The sequence below is a fragment of the Dendrobates tinctorius genome, unplaced genomic scaffold (genome assembly GCF_039654945.1).
Source record: "Dendrobates tinctorius isolate UK_male_01 unplaced genomic scaffold, ASM3965494v1 ptg000136l, whole genome shotgun sequence".
Lineage (NCBI taxonomy): Eukaryota > Metazoa > Chordata > Amphibia > Anura > Dendrobatidae > Dendrobates > Dendrobates tinctorius.
In genome coordinates, this window is record NW_027361804.1 from 7560132 (window position 1) to 7580918 (window position 20787).

The window sequence follows — 20787 nt, forward strand, 5'->3', positions numbered from 1 at the left end:
GAAGAGGTGGGTTAGGGATGGGATAAGTGTGGTGGTGAGGTTTGGGAGGAGGTGGAATGGGATGGGGTCAAGTGCACAGGTTGTGAGGTGCGATTTGGAGAAGAGGCGATTAAGCCCCCTTCAGTGATGTTGGAGAGTGAGGTTATGGGGTTTGGGCATTGGTCTGGTATACAAAGGGGTTGTGGTGGTTGAGTGATGAAGACTTGCCTTGTTTGGTCAATCTTGTTTTTGAAGTGTGTGGCAAAGTCCTCGGCAGAGATGAGGGAGGTTGGAGGAGGCAGTGGTGGGCGGAGGAGGGAGTTAAAAGTTTTGAATAACTGTTTGGGGTTGTAAGATAGGGAAGATATGAGGGTTGTGCAGTAGGCCTGTTTAGCAGAGGTGAGGGCAGATTTGAAATCGAGTGTTGCCTGTTTGAATGTGGTGAAGTCATCTTGCGAATTTGTTTTCTTCCAGCACTGCTCTGCCATCCTGGACACTTGCCGGAGCTTTTTAGTGGTGTTATTGTGCCAGGGTTGTCTGTTGATACGTCGCATTCTGCCATGAACGAGAGGGGCAACCGTGTCAATAGCTGATGCGAGAGTGGCATTGTAGAAAGCAGTGGCACCGTGTGTCCGTCTGTGTGGGTGGCTAAGGAGGACCACTGAGTAAGTCCAAAGGATGAAGAAAGGGACAGGAGTTTGGAGGCTGCTGACTGAAGGGTATCAGTGAGGATGTTGAAGTCACCCATGATGATAGTGGGGGTGTCAGTTGAAAGAAAATGAAGAAGCCAGGTAGAGAATTTGTCAATGAAGGCAGTGGTCAGGCCTGTAGGTCAGTATATGTCGGCCACTTGGAGGTTGGAGGGAGAGTAGATGCGGACAGAGTGAACTTCAAAAGAGGGGAGGATTAGGGAGGGAAGAGGTGGGATTGGGTTGAAGATGCAGTTGGAAGAAAGGAGAAGACCCACTCTTCTACACATCAGGGGACATTTACCATTGAGCCTGCAACAAAATGTGGGCGCCAGCTCTTTCTAGAACATTATGAGTTAGAAAAGTATATTATGGATACTGTGGTGTAAAACTAGGTGATCAGGACGAGTCGTGGGCGCCACATGTTGTGTGTTCTGTTTGTGTAGACGAGCTACAACAGTGGTCTAAAGAGAAGAAAGAGAGCTTTCGTTTTCCCGTGCCGATGATCTGCACTCATAGTGATGGCTGCTACTTTTGTACGAGCAATGTGGACGGATTCGCCCTTATAAATAAGAAGGAAATGATATACCCGGACCTCTCATCAGCGAGTCGCCTGGTGCCTCCTTTCACCTTCGGAGAAACTTGAAGATACACCTGCTTTAGAAGATTCAGAACATGAAGAGCAGGATTCTGATGAAGACTTTCACGCTAGTCGCAACGAGCCAAAAGCTTTTTTTTCACAGCTGAAATTAAATTTAGTGTGGGACTTGGACTCTCCTAAATATTCTGATGAACTTTTAGGCTTTAGTTTGAAGAAAAAGAACCTGTTTTTCATCATACAGAGGCAGAGAAAAGGAATCAATTCCAGACTTTTCTCAAGATGGTGCTCTAGTGTATCGCAGTGATGTTCCTAGGCTGATGGAAAAATGTTTACATTGAGTACTATGTGAGCAAGTGAAAAAAAAAGTCTGAAAGCTGTGCTACTGCACAATGGCAGTAAGTGTGCATCAGTGCCTGTAGGGCATTCTGTGCACTTGAAGGAAGGCTATGAGAACTTAGACTTTATTCTCGAGAAATTTAACTAGAAGAATCAAGGACGGTCAATATGTGGTGACCTGAAAGTTCTCTCTTTGCTCTGTGGGCAGCAAGGAGAATACACAAAGTTCCCATGCTTTTTGTGTGAATGGGACAGCCAGGATAGGACTTGACTGGAGCAGAAAAAGTTGGTCAACAAGAACATCTTTGCAACCTGGACTCAAAAACATAGTTGCAGCAAAGTTTAGTTGATCCCACTGAAGTTCTCCTGCCACCACTCCACATTAAGCTTGAACTGATGAAGCAGTTTGTAAAAGCTCTACCAAAAGAAGGAGAGACTTTTAGGTACCTGTGTACCAAATTTAAGGAACTGTCTGAAGCAAAATTGAAGGAAGGCATTTTTGTGGGTCCAGATATATATATGGAAACTCATGGAGGATGATGTGTTCAAAACAAAAAATGAAAGCTGTTCTTGTTCATCTCAGTTGTACATAATTTGACACTCATTTTGTGCAAAATCCTATGTGATGGTTAAATACAGAAGTGGCTTTTTATATCAAGCCATAAAAAAACATACAAATCAGCAATTTGATTTCAAACAATTTTCATAAACCCAAATTTTACATATCTGTGTTATTGGAAATTCATTCACTTAGGTTTTTGCGGGGCTGCTGGTTGTAACTAGAGATGGGCGAAACCGAACAGTAAAATTTGGGGTCCGCACCGAACACCTACCCCAAACATGACAGCGCGGCAAACACTGTCTCTGATCGGCAGTAAAATCATTACCACCGGTCAGACAGCCACGGTTCACACGCTGCCAAATAATAGCGTGAGCCTGCAGCTGTGATCGGCTGTCTTTTATTTTAAATAAAAAAATTTTTTTCCTTTTTTATTTACAAATAACAAACACCGTTATACTCACCTAACGTCCATTCCACTGAAGCCAACGTCTCCTGTAAAAAAACAAAAATAGAAAACAACCACATCCCTCCCCTGTCCGTTGTTCTGTCCCACACCGCAATCCATGTCTTAGGATAAACAGTTTACAACCTGGACGGTGCCAAGATGCAACTGTCCAGGCTAAGAACCAATGATGAATAAGCTGCTGCGAGATAAGCTTCAGTGACCAGCGGTGACATCATCGAGGTTACTGATGGTGACTGAGGCTGCGTTCCAAGCTGGACCCCGGAACTGCAATGACCTCGGTGAGATCACTGCTAGCACAGCGAGAAAAAGTCTTACGGTGCAGCGCTTAAAGTCAGAGTTCACTGGGAGAAATTAGACATTTTCTCACTATGCTTCCTGTGATCTTACCTGTTTTATTACAGAACATAAGGGCTTCAATTAAATGGGCGTTAGGTGAGTATTACTGTGTTTGTTACTTTTAAATAAAAAATGAGTGTTATTTTTTTATTTCAAATAAAAGATTTTGTGTGTTTATTTGCCATACAACTATAGGATTAGTAATGGATAGGTGTCTTATAGAAGTCTTGGGCTTAATGTCACCAGACAACCCCACAAATATGAACCTCACTTGCCACCGCTATAGGACAAGAGGGCAGAGCCAGCAAAGGGCCAGAATTGGCGCATCTAATAGATGTATCTTTTCTGGGTGGCTGCCGGCTGCTATTATAAGGCTGGGGGAAGACACTATCCATGGCTACTTACCAGCCTGAGAATACCAGCCCCCCGTTGTCTGCTCTAGCTTAGCTGGTTGTCAAAATGGGAGGGAACCAAGCCATTTTTTAAATTATTAATTTAAATAATTAAGACCCCTCTATTCTTGATAACCAGCCTTGCTAAAGCTGACAGCTGAGGCTTGAAGCCCGCAGCTGTCAGTTTTGCCTGGCTGGTTATGAAAACTACAGAAAAACCCACGCCTTTTTTTTTTTTTTTTAACAAATGATTTATTTAGAGCGCAGGTGCCGGCTCATGAATACTTGCATAATCTGCTGCCTGCATTCGCTGTTATTAGCTGCAGGAGGCATAGGCGGATGGGAGCTGTATGATTTTACCGCTGATCGGAGACAGTATATTCCGCTCTGTCATGCACATGTCAGCATGGTAAACACTGGATGTTCGGGCCACCAATCTTTTTTTTAACTGTTCTGCCAAAATCGCTGGACCGGAACATCCAGGGGTCCACTCATCTCTAGTTGTAACCTAACACATTTTCTGGAAAGTTTAAGAAATAAAGTACAAGAACTTAGAATTTTATATAACTCATGTAAGAAGAGAAAATACTGAATACATCTCCAAGGTCTCTCCTGATAAAGAAAGGCCGATACCTCAGTTTCCGAGAGAATCACTTTAGTGAGAGATATTTCGGGTTCTAGAGGAACAAAGACCAAAGCAACTCGAGGACCATTCATATCATCATCATCGTGATCAGCGTCTTCTTCCACATGTTCTGGTCCCAAAATAAAATACATGTGGAAATGTTCATTGCTAATTAATAATTACTGTCAACAATGTACAAGAATACAACTACTATAATACTGCCCCTATGTACAAGAATATAACTACTATAATACTGCCCCTATGTACAAGAATATAACTACTATAATACTGCTCCTATGTACAAGAATATAACTACTATAATACTGCCCCTATGTACAAGAATATAACTACTATAATACTGCCCCCTATGTACAAGAATATAACTACTATAATACTGCTCCTATGTACAAGAATATAACTACTATAATACTGCCCCTATGTACAAGAATATAACTACTATACTACTGCCCCCTATGTATAAGAATATAACTACTATAATACTGCCCCTATATACAAGAATATAACTACTATAATACTGCCCCTATGTACAAGAATATAACTACCATAATACTGCCCCCTATGTACAAGAATATAACTACTATAATACTGCCCCTATGTACAAGAATATAAATACTATAATACTGCTCCTATGTACAAGAATATAACTACTATAATACTGCCCCTATATACAAGTATATAACTACTATAATACTGCCCCTATGTACAAGAATATAACTACTATAATACTGCCCCTATATACAAGAATATAACTACTATAATACTGCTCCCTATGTACAAGAATATAACTACTATAATACTGCTCCTATGTACAAGAATATAACTACTATAATACTGCCCCTAAGTACAAGAATATAACTACTATAATACTGCCCCTAAGTACAAGAATATAACTACTATAATACTGCCCCCTATGTACAAGAATATAACTACTATAATACTGCCCCTAAGTACAAGAATATAACTACTATAATACTGCCCCTATATAAAAGAATATAACTACTATAATACTGCCCCTATGTACAAGAATATAACTACTATAATACTGCCCCTATGTACAAGAATATAACTACCATAATACTGCTCCTATGTACAAGAATATAACTACTATAATACTGCCCCTAAGTACAAGCATATAACTACTATAATACTGCCCCCTATGTACAAGAATATAACTACTATAATACTGCCCCTATGTACAAGAATATAACTACTATAATACTGCCCCTAAGTACAAGAATATAACTACTATAATACTGCCCCCTATGTACAAGAATATAACTACTATAATACTGCCCCTATGTACAAGAATATAACTACTATAATACTGCCCCTATGTACAAGAATATAACTACTATAATACTGCCCCCTATGTACAAGAATATAACTACTATAATACTGCCCCCTATGTACAAGAATATAACTACTATAATACTGCTCCTATGTACAAGAATATAACTACTATAATACTGCCCCTAAGTACAATAATATAACTACTATAATACTGCCCCTATGTACAAGAATATAACTACTATAATACTGCCTCCTATGTACAAGAATATAACTACTATAATACTGCCTCCTAGCTGTGAGGTTGTGTGTCAGTGGTTCTCCTGATGTCTGGAGCAAGCCCAGGGAGGGGCCACCCTGGGCGGGGAAGCTCCCCAAGCAAGGCCCAGGCTTCCCGGCCTACACTGGGAGGAAACTCCCAACCTTCTCATGTGGATGGAAATCCCAGAGTTGCCTCTGGGGAAAATAAACCTCAGAGTGGAAGGCCCAGCAGCATGGAGAAAGATCCTGTGTTGAAGTTCAGCACAGTAAAGAAACAGGAGAAAGTTTTGTCTGTGTGCAAGGATGTTTCTGTTAAACAGTCGGCCAGTCAAGGCAAACAGTGTCCAGAGCCTGGAAGTAAATCCCAGAAGGCATCTTCTGCTGAGAACCTGAGTGCTGGAGGGCAGGTGGCTGCACAGAAGGTGAGGCAGAGTCCATCACCAGCTTCAGGTGTGCAGCTCACTCCAGGCAGACAGAGACGGACATCTCTGGAGAAGCAAACACTCCAGGAGAACCTTCAGCTGGGACATGTGGTGACCAGCATGGCGAGCTCTGGACGCACGAGGTTGCAGGCTGGTGGCAGTGGTAAAAGTGTTGCGGAGGCTGGAGCCACAAAACCAGCGACATTAAAAACCAACGTGTCAACCCCTAAAGCAAGACCCCAGAAGGAGCCGCCGCGTGCCCCGGAGCTACAGCTGGCAGAGGAGATACCAGGATTGGTCAGGAGGATGGGTGAGTTGCAGCAGCAGAGGAATCTTCTGCAAATGGAAATTGACTGCATTTACAAGGTGAAGGCTGCTAATCCTGGGGATCACTCTGTATATGACCAGAGACTGAATGCACTGGGGGTAGAGCTGGCGACTGTGGTGCGGGACATAGACTGTGTGCTGGCGAGGATGGGGCCCCTGGCAGAGACATATAGGAACCAGGAGCAGTTTAAGTCCTGCACGCAGGACTCTGCTGGTTCCCGCACAGACATTGTCCCAGGGGGGACCCGGCAGCAGGTACGGCCGGTGCTGCAGCCCGCTAGCTTCTGTTTTAAGGAGGGTCAGATACTACACCAGCAGCCGCAACTACCTGCGGCAGACCCCAAGCAGGAGCAAGAGGCTCAGATCCCAGCGGTACCACAAGTCCCAGCATGCCCAGCACAACAGCAAGACAGTGGACATGAGACTGCATCTACTGTTGGTGTCCAGGAGAGCACTAATTCTGGGGATATTGATACTGTTCATGTGGGGTTGGGGGCTGAAGGGGGTACAGAGACTGTGGTGGACATTGCGCATCCTGATGATGCTATTGAGATTGATGATGATGATGATGATGATAATAATGTGCAAAATGTCTGTGATTTCCCCCCTTTGGTTTCCAGCACACAAGGTGCAACAGGCCCCTCCGCTGCAGACCCTCGCCCTGTCAGTCAGCCCAGTGTGGCCCCACAGGTCCCTCCCAGTAATGTTTGGAGCCGCGGCGCTCCGTCCTTTACCTCCGGCACCAATTACACCGGGCATGCTTTCAAAAGGAGGAATGTGGTGCGGTTCAGGCACAGAGGTGCCAAGGAGGATCTGCCGGAGAGGAGGCTGGTGGTCAGGGAGCTTCTGTGCCGCCAGATGGGGTTTGCGCCGGTTAATATCTTGGTGGTCATCAATCTGCCAGACAGACAGGGCTATGATATCAGCTGTAAGCTTATGTCTGATCTGGACAGATTCTGGGCCAATTTCCCCAAGTTCAGGGACGCTGATGGCTGGAACAAGTTCAGCTTCATTCCAATATCTAAGCCGGATACCGCCACGGTTAATATCATCTTTTGGAATGAGGCTGTTCCCCCGCAGGACATTGTGGTGTGGCTCCGGAGGCATTGTGACCTTGTCTCCGACCTCACCAAAAACAGGGATGAGGACGGTATATGGACCGGTGGATGGAAGGTGCTGGTGAAACTGCGCCAGCACAACAATATCACGGCTCACTTACCCAACTCCTTCTTTATCGGGAGGGAGAAGGGAGTTTGCTTCTACCCTGGGCAGCCACGAAAGTGTTTTAAGTGTGGTAAAGTGGGTCACCTGGCAAACACCTGTACCGTGGTAAAGTGCAGCCTGTGCGGGGAAGTCGGCCACTTAGCAGCAGATTGCCAGAACATCAAGTGCAACCTCTGTGGGGAGGTCGGCCACCCTCACAGGGACTGTCCTGATGCCTGGCACAATATATGCAAGCTCCTTCCTGATGAGGAGTTAGTGACAGGGACAGAGGCTCAGGAGGAGGAGGCTTTAATGTCAGGGACAGTACTGACCAGGTCAGAGGTCCACCAGGGGTCCGCTCAGGTAACATCAGAGCAGCTTTGCACAGAGGGTACAGAGGGGAGCATGGAGGTCGTCCCTCAGGTCCAGCAGCCACATGTAGCCACTTCAGTATCACCATCTCTAGCTGAAGAAAGTGGCTGTAATCAGGTAAAAAGGAAAAAAAAGGACAAGGCCTCCCGTAAACCTGAGGAGGAGTATGTCACTAGCCAGGGTGGCAGGAAAAAAGTCCAGAGTTCGGCAGGTGTGATGGTCATGTCCAATAAGTTTGATGTTTTGTCTGAGTCTGATGGGGACTTGGAGGAAGAGATAAAAAGAATAGAGACTGAGTATGACAGGGACGTAGCGGACCTTCCCCCTACAAAACGGAAGCCCGTACTTGCTGACACTGAGATACAGTCTGACATGGAGACCGGTGGTAGTCAGAACATCTGTGACCCAGACTTATGATGGCGTCATTTGCATCTCTGTTCCTCTGTTGTGGTATTGTGATGGCAGATTTCGCATTAAAAGTAACATCCAGTAATGTGAACAGCATTAAGGTGAGGAGGACGAGGCACGCTGTCTATGACCATCTCCGATACCTGGACGCAGATGTCATCTTTCTACAGGAGACGCGGCTGACGACTCAGGGGCTCATGAGGGAGGCTGAGAGGGAATGGCGGTCTGGTCCCTCTTTTTGGTAACTGGCTGTGGAGCCGTACGCCGGGGTCGCCATTCTGTTTAACACCGGGCATGTGACAGTACATAGGATGACGGAGGTGGTAATGGGAAGGTGTCTGGTCCTGGAAGTCACTGTCCATGGGAGGCGTCTCCGGCTTATTAACATCTATGGGCCACAGACAGTGACTGACAGGATACAGTTATTTAATGATGTCAAGCCTTATCTGTTCACCTCTCTTCCAGTGATAATGGCGGGGGACTTTAATGCCATACTGACATCAGGTGACAGCTCCTCAGGTAGAACCGTGACGAGGGATGGTAGGATCTTGAATAACATAGTCCTGCAGGCCGGATTAGGGGACGTCTTTAAACGGGGAGGACGAAAGCCAAAATGAACCTATTCCTGCTCCAATAGAGGCAGTAGAATAGATCTGGCTTTTGTAAGTCCCATGGAAGTCATTGGTGCCATGAGTGAGAGAGTCGTCCCATACTCAGACCATCTTGCCCTATATTTCTGCCTGGGGGCCACTAAGCGAGCTGATGTTGGTAGGGGGTTATGGAGACTCAATTCTAGCCTCCTCCATGATGTCTCTGTCCAGAGTTGTGTCCACTCCCTTTTGCAGGGTCATCTACAGAGAGTGGACTTCTATGACACCATGGCCGACTGGTGGGAGGACGTCAAGGATGATATCAGATACCTCTTGAAGAGACTGTCAGTTAAGAAAGGCAGGAGTAAGTATAGCCAGTACCTAAGGCTGCGCAAAGAATTGGAGTCACTCTATTCGGAGGGCGGGGGTAACAAAGAGAAGATCGACCGGTTGAAATCTGAAATAAGGCAGTATCAGTACAGCAGGTATACCTCCTTGGTTCTCGAACGGGATTATGGGGTCTTAGGGGCACCTGATCCCTTTGAGAATTGCCGGGAGCGGGTGGCCAATAAATTGGTCACAGGTCTCATTGACTCCCAGGGTGTATTGCAGGAATCTCGGGAGGGTATCCTGGGGGTTGTGAAATCTTATTATACTGACTTGTTTCAGAGGAAGGCTTTGGATAAACATAAAATGACTCAATTCTTGGAGGCAACTCCAACGCCTGATACTAATGATCTGGACTTTTCTCCTTTGACAGCAGAATTAACGGTGGAGGAGGTTAAGGAGGCCATTGATAAGTTACATCTGAAGAAGGCACCAGGTCCAGATGGTATAACTGCAGAATTTTATAAGAAATTCAGAGACCTCCTGGTTCCAATTCTTGTGGATGTTTACAAAAATTGTCTAGAAAATCACCTGATGCCTCCATCCATGAGAGTGTCCTCATTAATTCTGCTGTCTAAAGGTAAGGAGCCGAGCGACATCAAGAACTGGAGGCCAATTGCCCTCTTGAATGTTGACAGGAAGATTCTGGCAAAGATCCTGTTTTCTAGGTTACTCTGTTTGTCCACGGCACTGTTGGTAGGCTCTCAGTTTGGCACGGTAAAAGGGCGGAACATCTCTGGAGCAGTCATCTCGATACGGGAGATGTTTGAGAGATGTAAAGCTCTGCGGTGTGGGAGATATGTTGTCAGTCTGGACCAGGCTAAAGCCTTTGACAGAGTTGATCATGACTATCTGTGGGCCACTTTGTCAAAGTACGGTATTCCAGGACAATTTGTGGATTGGCTGAAGACTTTGTACAGAGAGGCGGTGAGCTTTCCTCTGATTAATGGTTGGCAGGGTGGCACTTTTGGAGTTGAGGCGGGGGTGAGACAGGGCTGCCCGCTGAGTCCACTCCTGTATGTTTTTGCCATAGACCTGTTTTTGAGGTCACTGCAGGAGTGTAACTTTTGGGGGGTGCCGGTCCCCCACTGCTTGCCTCTGAAGGTGGTTGCCTACGCGGATGATGTGACTCTGGTGATATCTAATCCTCATGAGGTGCAGATGTTGTCTGCGGCCATCAGAAGTTACTCAGAGGCCTCCGGGTCTCTGGTCAACCTTGAGAAGAGTCAAGCTCTGTGGACATTGCAATCTGACCCAGACTTTGATCTGCCGCAGTTTGTTAAGGCCTCCACCCATATTAAGATCTTAGGGGTTAAATTTGGGAGGGACGATAATGCCAGCCTAAATTGGGAGGAAAAATTGGAGACCGGAAATGCAAAGGTTCAGCGATGGAAGAACTGGAGGCTGACTTACAGAGAAAGGGTTGCTATGTTGAAGACTTACCTGGTCCCCGTCTTTTTGTATGTCTCTGTCGTTTTTCCTTTGCCAGAATCCTTCTCGGCGAGGCTCCTCAGCCTGTTCTTCCAGCTCTTGTGGGGGAACAGGATGAACCTGATAATGAGGGGAATAACGTACCGACAGTGGAGTGAGGGCGGGCTGGATATGTTAAATCCAAGGGTTTTCTTTGACTCCTTGTTTCTGAAAGTAAATTTTGGGAGCATGGATTCAAACAGTAGCTCCCTGTGGACGAATAGTATCAGGTATTGGATATTGCCTTTTGCAGAATCTTGGGTGCGAGGCGGCAGTCTCAAGAGGAGGAGATGGACAGGTGACCACCTCCCCCAGTATCTGGAATATGGTCTGAAGTGTGTCAGGAAGTGGGGACTGGAGAAGTCCTACATTGAGAGTAATACGAGGAAAGATCTGTGTGCTCATATATGTAGGACTTTCTTCCACTCTCCACTGGCCCTAAGAGATTGTGCCACCAGGACTCTTCAGGACAGTCTCCGATTCCTCAATGGGAGGCGACTTCCAGCAAAGTTTTTTGACATTGCTTGGCTGTCGCTACATGGGAAGCTCTTTGTGAGGGGAACTTAAAATATTTAAGTGTTTCGGATCGGAACTGTCCCCTTGGTTGTCAGCAGGAGGAAACCATGGAGCATTTTATTTGTGATTGCTGGGGAGGTAGGGAAATATGGACGGAAGTATCGACCAAGCTGAAAATCCCCAGACTGCTGTCCCTGAATTACCCTGACATTGTCTATGGTGTCCCATCCACTGACGGTAACATCGACAGGGGGACAATGTACCTGATCATTACCACCATTAAGTATTACCACTGGCACATGAGAACCCGAGTGTCCCTCCACAGCGAGCCCTTCCATCCCGTCACCGCAGCCACAAAGATACTGTCCGAGCTCAGATGGATGAGAGCGATAGAGATAAAGAAAAGTCAGAGTAATGAGAAACTATGGAGGAATGTGTCTGTGGGATAATAACATGATCGTGTTACTAAAAGTGTTTATTTCATATTCTTCCTTCCACAGGAGTGAACTCTAAGTTACCTTTATTCCTAATGTATTAATTTAGTTCTATAATTATTGTCTGATGCATTCATGAGAATTTATGTTTTGTATTAAGGAAGAATTCTGTTTATTTTAATTGTATTTGTTGGTTTTATACAATAAAAATTGCGCCCTATGTACAAGAATATAACTACTATAATACTGCTCCTATGTACAAGAATATGACTACTATAATACTGCCCCCTATATACAAGAATATAACTACTATAATACTGCTCCTATGTACAAGAATATAACTACTATAATACTGCCCCCTATGTACAAGAATATAACTACTATAATACTGCTCCTATGTACAAGAATATATCTACTATAATACTGCTCCTATATACAAGAATATAACTACTATAATACTGCCCCTATGTCCAAGAATATAACTACTATAATATTGCTCCTATGTACAAGAATATAACTACTATAATACTGCCCCTATGTACAAGAATATAACTACTATACTACTGCCCCCTATGTATAAGAATATAACTACTATAATACTGCCCCTATATACAAGAATATAACTACTATAATACTGCCCCTATGTACAAGAATATAACTACCATAATACTGCCCCCTATGTACAAGAATATAACTACTATAATACTGCCCCTATGTACAAGAATATAAATACTATAATACTGCTCCTATGTACAAGAATATAACTACTATAATACTGCCCCTATATACAAGTATATAACTACTATAATACTGCCCCTATGTACAAGAATATAACTACTATAATACTGCCCCTATATACAAGAATATAACTACTATAATACTGCTCCCTATGTACAAGAATATAACTACTATAATACTGCTCCTATGTACAAGAATATAACTACTATAATACTGCCCCTATGTACAAGAATATAACTACTATAATACCGCCCCTAAGTACAAGAATATAACTACTATAATACTGCCCCCTATGTACAAGAATATAACTACTATAATACTGCCCCTAAGTACAAGAATATAACTACTATAATACTGCCCCTATATACAAGAATATAACTACTATAATACTGCCCCTATGTACAAGAATATAACTACTATAATACTGCCCCTATGTACAAGAATATAACTACTATAATACTGCCCCCTATGTACAAGAATATAACTACTATAATACTGCCCCTATGTACAAGAATATAACTACTATAATACTGCTCCTATGTACAAGAATATAACTACTATAATACTGCCCCCTATGTACAAGAATATAACTACTATAATACTGCCCCCTATGTACAAGAATATAACTACTATAATACTGCTCCTATGTACAAGAATATAACTACTATAATACTGCTCCTATGTACAAGAATATAACTACTATAATACTGCCCCCTAAGTACAAGCATATAACTACTATAATACTGCCCCCTATGTACAAGAATATAACTACTATAATACTTCCCCTATGTACAAGAATATAACTACTATAATACTGCCCCTATGTACAAGAATATAACTACTATAATACTGCCCCCTATGTACAAGAATATAACTACTATAATACTGCCCCCTATGTACAAGAATATAACTACTATAATACTGCTCCTATGTACAAGAATATAACTACTATAATACTGCCCCTAAGTACAATAATATAACTACTATAATACTGCCCCTATGTACAGGAATATAACTACTATAATACTGCCCCTATGTACAGGAATATAACTACTATAATACTGCCCCTATGTACAAGAATATAACTACTATAATACTGCCTCCTATGTACAAGAATATAACTACTATAATACTGCCCCCTATGTACAAGAATATAACTACTATAATACTGCCCCCTATGTACAAGAATATAACTACTATAATACTGCTCCTATGTACAAGAATATAACTACTATAATACTGCCCCTAAGTACAAGAATATTACTACTATTTGGGTGGATCAAGGAAATGTTGTAGATATAGTATATCTTGACTTCAGCAAAGCATTTGACAAAGTCTCTCATACAATCCTTATTGAAAAAATGACTAAGTATGGAATGGACAAGGCAACTGTTAGGTGGATTCATAACTGGCTTAGTGATCGGACCCAAAGAGTGGTCGTAAATGGCTGCACATCCAGTTGGAAGAATGTCTCAAGTGGGGTACCACAGGGCTCTGTCCTGGGCCCTGTATTGTTCAACATCTTTATCAACGATTTAGATGAAGGAATTGAGGGTAAACTGATTAAATTTGCTGATGACACAAAGCTAGGAGGGATAGCTAATACTAGAGAAGAGAGAGAGAGGATTCAAAAAGATTTAAATAAACTGGAGAAGTGGGCAGCAACTAACAGAATGGTTTTTAACAGGGAGAAATGCAAAGTACTACATCTGGGCAATAAAAATGAAAAAAGCATATATAGAATGGGAGGAATAGGGCTAAGTGACAGCACATGTGAAAAAGACTTGGGTATACTAATAGATCACAGACTGAATATGAGTCAACAGTGTGATGCAGCAGCAAAAAAGGCAAATGCAATTCTAGGATGTATTAACAGAAGCATACAGTCTAGATCACGTGAAGTCATTATTTCCCTCTACTCCTCTTTGGTCAGACCTCATCTGGAATATTGTGTCCAGTTTTGGGCACCACATTTTAAAAAAGACATCAACAAACTGGAGCAAGTTCAGAAAAGAGCGACCAGAATGGTGACCGGTCTGCAAACCCTGTCTTATGAGGAAAGGTTGCAGGATTTGGGAATGTTTAGTTTGCAAAAGAGAAGACTGAGAGGAGACTTAATAGCTGTCTACAAATATCTAAAGGGCTGTCACATTGTAGAAGGATCAACTTTATTCTCATTTGCACAAGGAAAGACTAGAAGCAATGGGATGAAACTGAATGGGAAGAGACACAGATTAGATATTAGAAAAAACTTTTTGACAGTTAGAGTGATCAATGAGTGGAACAGGCTGCCACGAGAAGTGGTGAGTTCTCCTTCAATGGAAGTCTTCAAACAGAGGCTGGACAGACATCTGACTGGGATGATTTAGCGAATCCTGCTTTGAGCAGGGGGTTGGACCAGATGGCCCAGGAGGTCCCTTCCAACTCTACGATTCTATGATTCTATAATACTGCCCCCTATGTACAAGAATATAACTACTATAATACTGCTCCTATGTACAAGAATATAACTACTATAATACTGCCCCTATGTACAAGAATATAACTACTATAATACTGCCTCCTATGTACAAGAATATAACTACTATAATACTGCCCCCTATGTACAAGAATATAACTACTATAATACTGCCCCCTATGTACAAGAATATAACTACTATAATACTGCCCCCTATGTACAAGAATATAACTACTATAATACTGCCCCTATGTACAAGAATATAACTACTATAATACTGCCCCTATGTACAAGAATATAACTACTATAATACTGCCCCCTATGTACAAGAATATAACTACTATAATACTGCCCCCTATGTACAAGAATATAACTACTATAATACTGCCTCCTATGTACAAGAATATAACTACTATAATACTGCCTCCTATGTACAAGAATATAACTACTATAATACTGCCCCTAAGTACAAGAATATAACTACTATAATACTGCCCCTATGTACAGGAATATAACTACTATAATACTGCCTCCTATGTACAAGAATATAACTACTATAATACTGCCCCTATGTACAGGAATATAACTACTATAATACTGTCCCTAAGTACAAGAATATAACTACTATAATACTGCTCTTATGTACAAGAATATAACTACTATAATACTGCCTCCTAGCTGTGAGGTTGTGTGTTTGTAGCTCTCCTGATGTCTGGAGCAAGCCCAGGGGGAGGCCACCCTGGGCGGGGTAACTCCCCAAGCAAGGCCCAGGCTTCCAGGCCTACACTTGGAAATAACGCTCAAGTTGTGTCTAAGGTGGATGCAAGTCCCAAAGTTGTTTCTGAGGGAAAGAAAGCTCAGAATGGAAGTAGCAGCAGCAGCAAGAAAGATGAAGCTGTGAAAGTACGTAAAGTAACGGAACAAGGAAAAGCCATGGCTGTGGATAAGAAAGTTCCAGTTAAGCAGTCGGCCAGCCAAGGCAAGCAGAGTGAAGGACAACTAGGAGAAATCCAAAAGAAATCTACTGGTGAGAAGCTGAATGGAGGAAAGCAGCCTGCAGCTCAGGAGGTGCCATCACCATCTTCAGGTGTGCAGCTGACTCCCAGCAGACAGAGGAGAACCTCACTGGAGAGACAGACGCTCCAGGAGAACCTGCAGCAGAAGCATGTGGTGGCCAGCATGGCGAGCTCTGGGCGCACAAGGTCGCAGTCAGGTGGCAGCAGTAAAAGTGCTGTGGAGCCTGGAGCCACGAAACCAGCGGTGGTGAAAGTTAAGGAGACGTCTGGTTTCAAGCATCCAGGGACTTTGCTGAAAGCAGGATCCCTGGAGGAGACACCATGTGCACCTGAGCTTCAGGTCGCAGAGGAGATCCCAGGACTGGTCAAGAGGCTCGGTGAGTTACAGCAGAACAAAGACTTGCTGCAGAAACAGATAGACATGGGCTATAATGTAAAGGCTGCTAATCCTGGTGGGGATCACACCTTTTGTGATCAGACTCTGAACATGCTTGGTATACAGCTGGCAAAAGTGGTGACTGACATGGACTGTGTCCTAGAGAAGATGGGGCCCCTGGCAGAGACTTATAGGAACCAGGAACTGTTTATGTCACACAAGCAGGACTCTGCAGGTTCCAGCTCAGACATTGTCCCAGGTGGGCCCCAGAAGCCGGTGCGGCCAGTGCTGCAGCCTGCAAGTTTTTGCTTCCAAAAGGGTCAAATACTGCAGCCGCAGCAGCCTGCGGCAGACCCCAAGCAGCAGCATGTTATGCAGATTCCAGCAGGTGTACCACAAGTCTCAGAATGCCCAGCACAGCAGCCTGCAGCAGATTCCAAGCAGCAGCATGGACTGCACTTTCCAGCAGAGGGACTACAAGTCTCAGAATGCCAAGCACAACAGTTGGGCGGTGGACATGTGTCGGTCATTACTGATGGTGCCCAGCAGGGCTCTGATGCTGGGGATAACCTCACTGTATCTGGGGGGTTGGGGGCTTGGGGGAGCACAGTATCTTTGGTGGACGCTGCACAGTCTGATACTGACATTGATGATAACAATGTGCATGATAATGTCTGTGATTTCCCCCCTTTAATTTCGAGCACACAAGGTGTGGCTGCCCCTCCTGCTGCAGACCCTCACCTCGTCAGTCAACCAAGTGTGACCCCGCACGGTCCCCCCAGTAATGCCTGGAGTCGTGGTGCTCCGTCCTTTACCTCTGGTACCAATTATACAGGCCAGGCGTTTAAACGGAGAAACGTCGTGCGTTTCCGGCACAGAGGTGCCAAGGAGGACCTGCCAGACAGGAGGTTTGTCATCAGGGAGCTCTTGTGCCACCAGATGGGGTTTGTGCCAGTCAGCATCCTGGCAGTGATTAATCTTCCAGACAGGCAGGGCTATGATGTCAGCTTTAAGCTCATGTCTGACCTGGACAGATTCTGGTCTAGTTTCCCCAAGTTTAGAGACACGGAGGGCTGGAGAAAGTTCAGCTTTATTCCTATCTCTAAGCCAGATACTGTCACCGTAAATGTCATCTTCTGGAATGAGTCTGTTCCCCCGCAGGACATTGTGGTGTGGCTCCGGAGGCATTGTGACCTGGTCTCTGACCTCACCAAAAGCAGAGACAGCGATGGTATCTGGACGGGAGGGTGGAGGGTTTTGGTGAAACTGCGCCAATGCAATAACATCACTGCCCATTTACCCAACTCCTTCTTTATTGGGAGGGAGAGGGGTGTGTGTTTCTATCCTGGGCAGCCTCGTAAGTGCTTTAAATGTGGCAAGGCAGGTCACCTGGCAAATACCTGTACTGTGGTGAAGTGCAGCCTGTGTGGGGAGGTCGGCCATCTAGCTGCAGACTGCCAGAACATCAGGTGCAACCTCTGTGGGAAGATCGGTCACCCTCACAGGGACTGTCCAGACGCCTGGCACAATATCTGTAAGGACTTTCCTGACAAGGACTTGGTGGCAGGGGCAGAGATTCTGGAGGAGGCAGCTTTACTGTCAGGGGAAATACTGACCAGACCAGAGGTCCACCAGGGGTCTACTCAGCTAACACCAGAGCAGCAGGGTTCAGAGAGAGAACAGGGGAGTATGGAGGTTGTACCTCAGGGGCAGCAGTCTCAGGAAGGCATTACTTCAGTGCTACCATCTGTGTCTGAAGAGAACAGCAATAATCAGAAAAGGAAGAAAAAGGACAAGGCCTCCCGTAAACCTGAGGAGTATGACACTGGCCAAGGAGCCGGGAAGAAATTCCAGAGTTCTGCAGGTGTAATGGTCGTATCTAACAGGTTTGATGTTCTGTCTGAGTCTGACGGCGATTTTGAAGATGACCTTAAAAGAATTGATGCAGAGTGTGATAGGGACGTAGAGGATTGTCCTCCGCCAAAGCGGAAGCCCTTACCTGAGGGCACTCGGGTAGAGTCCGAGATGGAGACCGGTGGTGAACAGAAAAACTCCGACTCAGATCTGTGACGCTGTCAACCAGATAATGTCCAAAGTCAGATAGGAAAATCATTAGGAGAAATTAGGAAATGTTAAGATAGAGAAGGATGAGTCACCTTATGAGTCACATAGCTACTATAATACTGCTCCTATGTACAAGAATATAACTACTATAATACTGCCCCTATGTACAAGAATATAACTACTATAATACTGCCCCTATGTACAGGAATATAACTACTATAATACTGCCCCCTATGTACAAGAATATAACTACTATAATACTGCCTCCTAGCTGTGAGGTTGTGTGTTTGTAGCTCTCCTGATGTCTGGAGCAAGCCCAGGGGGAGGCCACCCTGGGCGGGGTAACTCCCCAAGCAAGGCCCAGGCTTCCAGGCCTACACTTGGAAGTAACGCTCAAGTTGTGTCTAAGGCGGATGCAAGTCCCAAAGTTGTTTCTGATGGAAAGAAAGCTCAGAATGGAAGTAGCAGCACCAGCAGCAAGAAAGATGAAGCTGTGAAAGTGCAAAAAGTAACGGAACAAGGAAAAGCCATGGCTGTGGGTAAGAAAGTTCCAGTTAAGCAGTCGGCCAGCCAAGGCAAGCAGAGTGAAGGACAACTAGGAGAAATCCAGAAGAAATCTACTGGTGAGAAGCTGAATGGAGGAAAGCAGCCTCTAGCTCAGGAGGTGCCATCACCATCTTCAGGTGTGCAGCTGACTCCCAGCAGACAGAGGAGAACCTCACTGGAGAGACAGACGCTCCAGGAGAACCTGCAGCAGAAGCATGTGGTGGCCAGCATGGCGAGCTCTGGGCGCACAAGGTCGCAGTCAGGTGGCAGCAGTAAAAGTGCTGTGGAGCCTGGAGCCACGAAACCAGCGGTGGTGAAAGTTAAGGAGACGTCTGGTTTCAAGCATCCAGGGACATTGCTGAAAGCAGGATCCCAGGAGGAGACGCCATGTGCACCTGAGCTTCAGGTCGCAGAGGAGATCCCAGGACTGGTCAAGAGGCTCGGTGAGTTACAGCAGCACAAAGACTTGCTGCAGAAGCAAATAGAAATGGGCTATAATGTAAAGGCTGCTAATCCTGGTGGGGATCACACCTTTTGTGATCAGACTCTGAACATGCTTGGTATACAGCTGGCAAAAGTGGTGACGGACATGGACTGTGTCCTAGAGAAGATGGGGCCCCTGGCAGAGACTTATAGGAACCAGGAACTGTTTATGGCACACAAGCAGGACTCTGCAGGTTCCAGCTCAGACATTGTCCCAGGTGGGCCCCAGAAGCCGGTGCGGCCAGTGCTGCAGCCTGCAAGTTTTTGCTTCCAAAAGGGTCAGATACTGCAGCCGCAGCAGCCTGCGGCAGACCCCAAGCAGCAGCATGTTATGCAGATTCCAGCAGGTGTACCACAAGTCTCAGAATGCCCAGCACAGCAGCCTGCAGAAGATTCCAAGCAGCAGCATGGACTGCACTTTCCAGCAGAGGGACTACAAGTCTCAGAATGCCAAGCACAACAGTTGGGCAGTGGACATGTGCCGGTCATTACTGATGGTGCCCAGCAGGGCTCTGATGCTGGGGATAACCGCGCTGTATCTGGGGGGCTGGGGGCTTGGGGGAGCACAGTATCTTTGGTGGACGCTGCACAGTCTGATAATGACATTGATGTTGATGATAACAATGTGCATGATAATGTCTGTGATTTCCCCCCTTTAATTTCAAGCACACAAGGTGTGGCTGCCCCTCCTGCTGCAGATCTTCACCCCGTCAGTCAACCCAATGTGACCCCGCACGGTCCCCCCAGTAATGCCTGGAGTCGTGGTGCTCCGTCCTTTACCTCTGGTTCCAATTATACAGGCCAGGCGTTTAAACGGAGAAACGTTGTGCGTTTCCGGCACAGAGGTGCCAAGGAGGACCTGCCAGACAGGAGGTTTGTCATCAGGGAGCTCTTGTGCCACCAGATGGGGTTTGTGCCAGTCAGCATCCTGGCAGTGATTAATCTTCCAGACAGGCAGGGCTATGATGTCAGCTTTAAGCTCATGTCTGACCTGGACAGATTCTGGTCTAGTTTCCCCAAGTTTAGAGACTCGGAGGGCTGGAGTAAGTTCAGCTTTATTCCTATCTCTAAGCCAGATACTGTCACTGTAAGTGTCATCTTCTGGAATGAGTCTGTTCCCCCGCAGGACATTGTGGTGTGGCTCCGGAGGCATTGTGACCTGGTCTCTGACCTCACCAAAAGCAGAGACAGTGATGGGATCTGGACGGGAGGGTGGCGGGTTTTGGTGAAGCTGCGCCAGTGCAATAACATCACTGCCCACTTACCCAACTCCTTCTTTATTGGGAGGGAGAGGGGTGTGTGTTTCTATCCTGGGAAGCCTCGTAAGTGCTTTAAATGTGGCAAGGCCGGTCACCTGGCAAATACCTGTACTGTGGTGAAGTGCAGCCTGTGTGGGGAGGTCGGCCATCTAGCTGCAGACTG

At 45.2% G+C, this 20787-nt stretch overlaps 1 protein-coding gene across 2 annotated transcripts in view; it reads right to left on the reverse strand.

The window, feature by feature from the left end:
- Positions 1–20787, reverse strand: part of LOC141048557 (hepatitis A virus cellular receptor 1 homolog) — a 53430-nt gene that overhangs the window by 25545 nt on the left and 7098 nt on the right. For both annotated transcript variants that reach the window (XM_073544265.1, XM_073544264.1), the window contains exon 3: positions 3995–4116. In XM_073544265.1, coding sequence (XP_073400366.1) covers positions 3995–4116 — 122 coding nt within the window. The remainder of the gene's footprint in view (positions 1–3994; positions 4117–20787) is intronic.